The sequence below is a fragment of the Hylaeus anthracinus genome, unplaced genomic scaffold, assembly GCF_026225885.1.
Source record: "Hylaeus anthracinus isolate JK02 unplaced genomic scaffold, UHH_iyHylAnth1.0_haploid 11883, whole genome shotgun sequence".
Classification (NCBI taxonomy): domain Eukaryota; kingdom Metazoa; phylum Arthropoda; class Insecta; order Hymenoptera; family Colletidae; genus Hylaeus; species Hylaeus anthracinus.
In genome coordinates this window covers 27370-36119 of record NW_026534249.1, presented here as the reverse complement: position 1 = coordinate 36119, position 8750 = coordinate 27370, and the positions used below count along the sequence as shown (strand labels likewise).

Sequence of the window (8750 nt, the reverse complement as noted above, 5' to 3'; positions counted from 1 at the left end):
TTGTTAGATTATTTCATCCTCGAAGCTCTACTTAGGACTAATTAATTTAGCAGCGAGAAGACCTATAAACTCCTCCTTAAAAATATTTATCGTATTAAAAATATACTTGTTAAATTTATTTCATCGTGGAAGCTCTACCTAGGACTAATTAATTCAGCAGCGAGAAGACTTATCTCGTCGCTCGACATAACCTAGCACTCGATAACGTACCCGTTATCCGAGACGCGTAAATACTACGTACCACTTACTACGTCTATCGCGAATATAAATTTGCATTCTGGGAAGAAAGTGACCGTCGCGTAAAAATAAAATGTCCTGCTTCGCGTAACGGATTGTCCTCGACTTAGTTTCCAAGATGGCATTACTGGGACGTAAGTGTGGCAAACTTTTAAAGCAATTTGCTTAGTTTACGAGGCTTTCTATCTAGCGGCAAGTTTGAACGAGTAAGTTACCGAAGTGCTGGAAACCGTGGTCAATTTTTAACGATAAAGTAAGCGAAAACTTTAGTCGAGGGGACGAGCAGCGTTTCTCAGAAGAAAATGGGAAGCGTATCGCGCGTGTATTTGTAATAAACTAGTCGAGACTTTATGATGCTATTTAATTAAATGTCTGCAAATTATAATATTATAATCTAAAGTTTGCCGACATGTTTGTCTCGCTTCTGCCTTTGAACATTTTCTAAAGATGGAAACGCGACAAACATGTCGGCAAACTTCAGATTTGTTCGAAGCCTAGGGTCACCGAAGCCTTTTGCCCATCACTGATTATAATAATTGAACTATAACGATTTTCGTAAAGATTCATACCTTGATCGAAAGGATTCGAGGGAATAGTTTGAGAGTCACTGATGTAGAGGATATTTTACGAACGGAGATACAAAAGAAACTTACGTTACGGTCCTGTGCTTCTCTTCCTAGGTGCAAGTTCACTCGATACATATTTCTCGCGCGAGATTGTGTCACGAGCTTCGAATAGACGGTTCCTGCATGGAGTCTCCTTGAAATCGTTCAAAAGTTAACCCTCGAGCGAAGGGCCCTCGTTCGTCGATGACCCATTCCTTTCGACTGTTTTTACTTTTATCTCGCAGAGGTCGAGTCACGTGTTTACATTGTAGTTCGAGCAAGGCACTTCACTCCCCAGTCACCGCTTCACCCCCGTCACTCGCGTCGCTTGTCTCCAGACCGATCGGTCTGTGTTTTCGGAGAATAAATTCTCTCAGCAGTTTATACCGTAGCATCGTGGCGGAAGGACGATTTCGGACGTTCAGTGAATATGTCGTCGATTTTCCAATCGTTGCTCGGTAATCGAAGTGTATCGCTTTCTTGAACGCCTCAGTCAAATGTACAGTCGGAAAACAACGAAAGACAAAAGTAACTGTAATCGCGAAACAGTGGGGGAACAGTGAAAAAAAAAAATGACGCGAAGCCTGATAAATGTTACTAACTAAAAACAGTGGAGTGTTATTAATCATGAATTTTTCACGAATGCTATTTGTCTTTTATATTTTCGTACGTCTTAATTTAAGACTCTTAAATGCTTAAACTTTCTAGTCTAGAAATTCGCCTTCATCGAATTCATGTAGAAGTTTTCATGTAGCTTGTACGATTCGTCAGATTTAACCGCGGTTGATCGCGTATCCATTGTCGTGCGGTTGGTAGCAGTTGGTAGTGCGAAGGAAAGAATTACGATTCGCGCGGAGTCGGCGTCGTCGCGTAGTTCGAAAGTTCGAAAGTCTTTGGTGCACAACCACCGTACGGTTTTTCGGCCAGAAAAAGGTAAAGGTTGACGTCGTAAATTCCGAACGTCGAATGTATTCGCGCGTACACCCCCAGGCAACACTGTACAACTTTTCTGACCAGTTTCTAATCGACCACGCGAACGTGCGCACGTACAGTTTCGCTTCCATTCTCGGTAAATTTGCGCGATTGTTACAGTTTGGTCGATTTTTACTTTAATTTTAAAACGAACATGTGGCAAGACGCGTAGTATTCTTTATTTAGTGCAACAAATGGAAGGCGCAGATGAAGAAAAGTTCGAAACACAAGTGTGCGAACTGGTGGTAGCGAACGAGAAAGAAAATGGCTACGGTTGATCGTCCATTCCCGCGGAAAAGATCCGTCCTCTCTCTCTCTCTCTCCTTCAACATGGCGTCCAATGCTGAAACGAGACGCAGCTAGTGTTCTTCGTCTGTCTTCCTTTGAGGTAAGCCTTATGTGATATTCTATTTTATATATATACGTTTTCTATGTACATATAAGCAATTAATATATATGTAGTGGATTTCAATCATGTGATCATATAGGGTGTACACAGTAAAGCAGAGATAAACTATTTAAAATATTTGAACGCGTACTAAGTATTTGTATTGCAACAGAAAATTATTAATGATTCGTATACACATAGGCAATTAATATAAATAGTGGGTTTCAATCATAAGATCATATAGGGTGTACACGGTAAAGCAGAGATAAACTTTTCAAATATTCGAACGCCCATTAAGTATTTGTATTGCAAAATGATTAATGTTTCGTATATATAGTAAAGATAAGATACGGGTTGGTTGATGTTGAGGTCACGATCGATCGTTAACGTCACAACGCCTTGATAAATCTTCAAGCTTTCAGCGAATCAATGAAAGCTTGAAGAGCCGAAACTTTTCGTTGATTCTTGTTTTCTAGAATGCATTTAATACGATTCGACAGTTACTTTGATGCATCGCTGAAAGCAAAAATTAACGAAAAGTTTCGTACTCGAGACTCGTTAAAAGTTTCGCGATTCATCGAGGCTTCGAGACCGATTAATACTTTCAAGATCGACGAAAACTTTCAAGACTGAAAGAACAATCAGGATTTGAAGACGAATTCGGTCTTCGAAGCCGACCTGGACGGCCAGGATTTTTCCGTTATCGAATTATGTGCGAGACGATTTGAAACTTCGCAGTCTTGGGAATTTCTCGAAAGGTCTTGTAGAAAGTCTAGGAAGCGAAGGCAATAGAGTCCTTGAGTGCCAGATGTCAACAGTTCAGGGCTGACCCTAGAGTGATCTTTTTCGGGCGTTAAAACTTTGTTGCCTCGAGGCGTCCAAGTGCACCTTTTCAAGTGGATCGAAGTAGATCGTTACGTTATGATCTCTTTACGACGTATGACGAGTACTGGCGATTATAGAATAGCCTTTGAAGTTTTTCTTATTAAATTCTATTTGTTAATTCTAAATAGAAACATTTTTTTTTCTTTAATGTAATTTTATGATTAAGTATAGGAACAAGTGTACGATTAATTTATAAAGCACTCTCAATAATTCCTCGGTAGTATAGTGGTCAGTATCCCCGCCTGTCACGCGGGAGACCGGGGTTCGATTCCCCGCCGGGGAGGATTAATTTTTGTCTTATTTTTATTTGTTACTTAAATTTTTCCTACCCGTACTGACCACAATTTCAAAATACTCGCATAGTTTTTTGCCCCGTGCGTTTTCCTGGGCGTTACAAAGAGCGTTACGCGGCAGACCAGGGTTCGATTGCCCGTCGACAAGCTTTTTACGTTCCTATTTTTTTTTTTTTTATCAACATTTTCGATTACTCGACCATTGTTTCACTTTGCCTTTAATATTTGCTATCGTGGTATACCCTTTATTCTCTTTTTTTAATATTAATTTTTAACTTGTTAGATTAAATTCTTCCTCTACACCGATTTATAGTTTATTATTCGCATTACGGGGCTCTCTTTCGTTTCGATCTGTAAGATTAAGATAGAATTCAAAGACTCCCTTTTCTTTTAGTACGTTTAAGGATATTGTCGATTTATCGCGCATTTTGCGGGGATTTAAATATTATGCAAGGCAAAACTGCGAGCTAAATTTTTCTTTTCGTATTATTATTTCTGCTTCGAGTTCTGTATACACGATCGAGTTTAATAAAATTTCCCCCAAAAAAATTTGATCGACGAGGATGGGATTCGAACCCACGCGTGCAGAGCACATTGGATTAGCAGTCCAACGCCTTAACCACTCGGCCACCTCGTCTTCGTGTGAATTTTGACTCTAATATAGAATCATAAACCGAGTTGCAAATTTTTCAAGCAAACTACTATTTGACAAAACGTTCGAAATACATTGATCACGGGGAATGTTTAGTAATCGACTATTGCAACGAAAATAGACGGTCTGCGATAGGGTTGTTGCGATAGATGGTCTTTTATTCGAGGGTAGGGTACGTTTAAGAGGAAATATACGTATGGTATTTTATCGCGTTGAAAGATATCTTTAGGACGAGGAGTAATAATATTCATACTCTCAACATTTCAGTCATTATTAGACTGCGGATCTTTACGCAAAATAAAATCTTCGCGCCTACAAAAATTGAACCTAAATAGGAATTTATTTTATTCTGCAAATATTGTACCACGAACTTTACCTTCGATCTTTTTTTATATTGCATATTGTTTGCATTTTTATCGCACATTCGAATTTCCTATAAACGCCCAGTCTACTCATTCATTTTACGAGAATTTAGTTTTCAATGAAAAATTCACAAAAATCCAGAGCATTGGTCCGAAAACGACTCGAGCCACGTAATTAATAGAATTTCTAATTTATTTTATCCTGCAAATATTATAACATGCACTTTGTCATCAATCTTTTTTATATTCTCGCATATTTCCTTTTCGAAGTGTCCTACACATTCAAATTTCCTATAAATGCATAAAGATAACCGCACGGTCTAGTCATTGTATTTATTTCCATCGACAATCGCATCAATAACGTAAATAATGTATAAAACCCATTATTGCGGCTATTCTACCAACGTATTATTCGTATAATTATTTGAAAGTCAAATTTAAGAAGCGGTGTGGGTCATTTATTCGACGAGTATTAATATCGAACGAAATTTTTCTACGTCAACAAGTTTCTCTCGCACCCCTCATCGAACTCCATCCCCTCTAGAGGTCGCGCCCTATGGAAGAAAAAAAATTCCGGCGTAATAAATCATCGAGCACAAAAGGGCGCGCGAAACTTTTTCGCAAAATGTTTTAAGAAATTGAAATCAACGACCGGTTAATGCGGTCGGTAATAACTCGTTTAGCCGAGATAACCGACCGGTTGATTAGACCGAAACTTTTATTGGAAAAGTTTCCGACGATATAAATCGAAGTTGAAGCTCGTTACGCGAAATCTCCATGCATGGTTTCGCTGCGGAACAGCGGAAATAAAATAGCAACTTTCGGCGAAGCTTCGCGTCGAAACGAGAGCCCCTTGCCGTAATTAGGATCAAAGATAACGGTACGAATAATCCTTGTAATTTCGGACATTTCTAACTCGGCCGAACGCGTTGGATAACTATCAAACTTTTTCGTTTCGAACGAGACAATGGGCTGGATCTGCATATATGCAAATGTGAAGCGATCAGTTTTTAAGAGATTTCAAAATTACAGGTATACATTTTCGAAAGATTGTGAAAACGTTCTGTTTTCTGTCGTTTGAGCTCGAAATATTTGAATACAGTGGGTGTAGAAAGTATTCGTATATATTGAATTTATAATACTTTGTATATATATAACGTATATATATACACACACACATACATAAATTATTATTATTATTATATATTATATATTATTATATATAATTATATATATTATTATATATGTATGTGTGTGTGTATATATATATACATAAGAAGAAGAAGATAGATTTCTCTATACAGTGGGTGTAGAATGTATTCGTGCACCGATAAATTTCCAAAAAAACTATGTAAAATTAGAATTTATTAACTTATTTTTTATAAACAATGGCATTGTACATGTTCTCGGAAATCTCTAGAATAGATAGATTACAAAAAAAAATAGCTATTTACATATGTAAGTTGCGAAATTAACGAGAAAAAAAAGAATCAATCGATATAAATATTGAAGCAATAAGTATTCGCACAACTGTTTAATTTTTAAAACTCGATTTCAAAAAAAAAAATTTATATTAACTTACACGTACATAATACTTCCTTCGTGGGATTTCCTTTTGATTTTATAATTATTGTAACTCTTCCAAGCATTGAATTAACTGAATTATTAGTTATTCGAAGTGGGATCTTTTTCAATTCCTCTGTTAGAGCCATTTTTAAAAGTATTGGTTTGTCCGGAAAGTCCATGTCGATTTTTGGTAGGTGATACAGCTCTGACATATCGAAGTGGTTGCAAACAAATAACATGTATACATCCCTTAGAAGGTGGAAAGGTTGTGGAACAAAATGGCGCCTACGTAATTCAATAAATATATGTATATTAAAATTCGAACGTGTTTTTGAATTTTTCTTAGAAATTGCCAAGAACTTTCTGGACAACCTAATACTTTATTGGAAATTCGATGTTTTCTAATTCCCACGGAGCAGTAAACTAATGTGTTTACGTTACAAACTCTACTGTAAATGGTTCGTCATCAGAATCGTACAAATACTTATTGCTTCTATACTTTTAACCACTTTTCGCATTTTTTTTTGTTAATTTCACAAATCATACCAACTAGTAAATGTTGTTTGGACTATATCTATCTTATAGACTTCCGAGAATATGTAAAATATCATTGATTATAAAGAAAGAAATTAAGAAACTACAATTTCACGCAAAAGTTTTTTGGGAAATTGATCGGTATACGAATACATTCCACACCGACTGTACGTAGATAATTACTATTTTCTAGATACGCGTGACTCGATAATTCATCGAAAAGTAAACACAGCTATCGACGATCACTATTACGGTAGTTTGAACAATTTACTATTTTTTCATCGTTGATGACCGCTGGACTGGATGTCTACCGTATTCGAAAAAAAAAAAAAAATACGTTTCGTCGTCCGTTATTTCTCCATGTACGCGGACGAAAACTCGCTTCCATTGGCTGGTCGCCAGTTCCTATTCGTCCGCAATGCGACCTGCCCGCCATAGTAGCTCAGAAATTTTCAGTAGGTAATTCTCCTTCTCTGCTTCCGAGATCGCGTGATTTCGTTCGGATAATAAATAACGAATAAAAGGAGAGTATAACAATTACCGTGACGTTTAGTCGATCGTATTTGGAAGAGAATACGCTTCGTACGAGAAATATAGATTTTATTAAAAACTTACATAATAGTAGGCTAGTAGGCTAATAAATACTATAATTACCAAAGTAATTTCACGCTTCAACCACTGAAGAAGTCTGATAAAAAAAAAGTGATATACACACAGCGCATCGCATTACAAGTAAATGTAACAAAAAAAGACTTGTCGATCGCTCATTTGGATTTCACCAATTTTATTAATTTCTATTTCGATATAAAAGTTCGTCAAGGAAACTACTCTCGAGAGTGAAACTCTCAAGTAGACACCTAGCGTAACAACGATTCCTTAAATATCTAAAATAACAAATAATTTCACGGATAATATTCTAAAACGAGAATTACGTGAAAGACGCAGATTTTTCACATGCAAAGACGATGATTTCGTCTTTATTAGTTTTAACGCGAAGGAGAAGCAGTGAAAATGAAAAAAAAAAAAGAAAAAAGAAAAGAAAAAGGATCTCAAAAGTAAATCAAACAGTTAAAAATGGCGTCCAAGAACCTTTGCACGTGGAAATTCCGCACGAGTGGTCCGCAGCGATCGGTTTCGTTGGAAAAAAAAAGAAACGATTCAACGATCGCCCATCACCAAAAAACATCGGGACGGTACTTTCTCCGTGATAGAAGTAGATTCGTCCAAGGTGCCGAGATTAGCTCTTAGGAGGACGTCGGCGATCACTTTCTCGGCGATGATGCTCTGACGGGGCATAGACTTTCTCAGTTTGCTCGCCACGTAACGACCAAACGTTTCAAACTCGTCGTCCGACACGCAGGCGGCGAATTGCCTCGACGAAACGTCGTGATTCGGTTCTTTTGTTTGACGATCTTGGAAGCCATCTTGTTGGTGCTTTCTTCGAAGCGTGTCGACGGCCGACACGGAGGACGAGATTCGTCTCGCGTACGATCCCTCGGTTTCCAGGATCACGGGCTGGAACGTGGGATCCGGAGAAGGCTCCGGGCTCGCTACCGGCGACGGTGGTTCGATCTTGCTCACGTCGGCTTGAACAAACTAAAAAGAAAATAGTTGGCAACTGTACCAAAGAACCTTCGACTTCCTTGGCTCTCTAGTGTCGCGTTATAAATTCAGCGTGTTGTCAGGATTTCCTTGGTTTAGAATTATCTAGAAATTCGTTTTTTATTTCCCGATGTGCCGCGACGAAAAGGCCGATTTTCGATTCGGAATCCGGCGGTCCTAATTGACTCTACGTGTCGTTCTACAGAGATGGGCAAAAAACCCTAGTGCTTCGAATAAATGTGAAGTTTGCCGATATGTTTGTCTCTTTTGAACATTTTCCAAAGAAACGAGACAAATACATTGGCAAACTTCAGATTTATTCGAAGCCTAGTAGACGGAGAGCTGGCTACGAAAATCACGAATGATAAGGTGCGGTGAAAACTTGTATCTAAAAACACTCCTTACTTGATGACAAAGCTCATAGCGCTGCAACCAGAAGGCGGTCCCGGGGCTGGAAGCGTGGGCGGGCGGGTCAAACATGTTAATTTTTAATCAAAATGAAATCTTTGAGTGCAGTCCTGAAGTTTTGTGTAGTTATAGTTTTTAACTGTAGAAATCGCGTAAAGTTATTGCCAGAAGTCTAGGACGGGGCTTAAACGTTGCCAGAAGTCGATAAAGTTGTAAAAAAAATTGTTTAAATTGTAATGACAAGGT

General features: G+C 38.0%; 1 protein-coding gene and 2 non-coding genes across 3 annotated transcripts in view; 1 reads left to right on the top strand and 2 right to left on the bottom strand.

The window, feature by feature from the left end:
* The first annotated feature begins 3298 nt into the window (after positions 1-3298).
* Trnad-guc (transfer RNA aspartic acid (anticodon GUC)) lies at positions 3299-3370 on the top strand. The gene has a single exon. It is a non-coding gene; the product is annotated as a tRNA-Asp (tRNA).
* Positions 3371-3935: 565 nt separating this feature from the next.
* Positions 3936-4017, bottom strand: Trnas-gcu (transfer RNA serine (anticodon GCU)). The gene has a single exon. It is a non-coding gene; the product is annotated as a tRNA-Ser (tRNA).
* Positions 4018-7079: 3062 nt separating this feature from the next.
* LOC128896643 (uncharacterized) overlaps positions 7080-8750 on the bottom strand; it is a 10573-nt gene continuing 8902 nt past the window's right edge. The window contains exon 2 of the mRNA XM_054160006.1: positions 7080-8090. Coding sequence (XP_054015981.1) covers positions 7653-8090 — 438 coding nt within the window. The 3' untranslated portion in view covers positions 7080-7652. The remainder of the gene's footprint in view (positions 8091-8750) is intronic.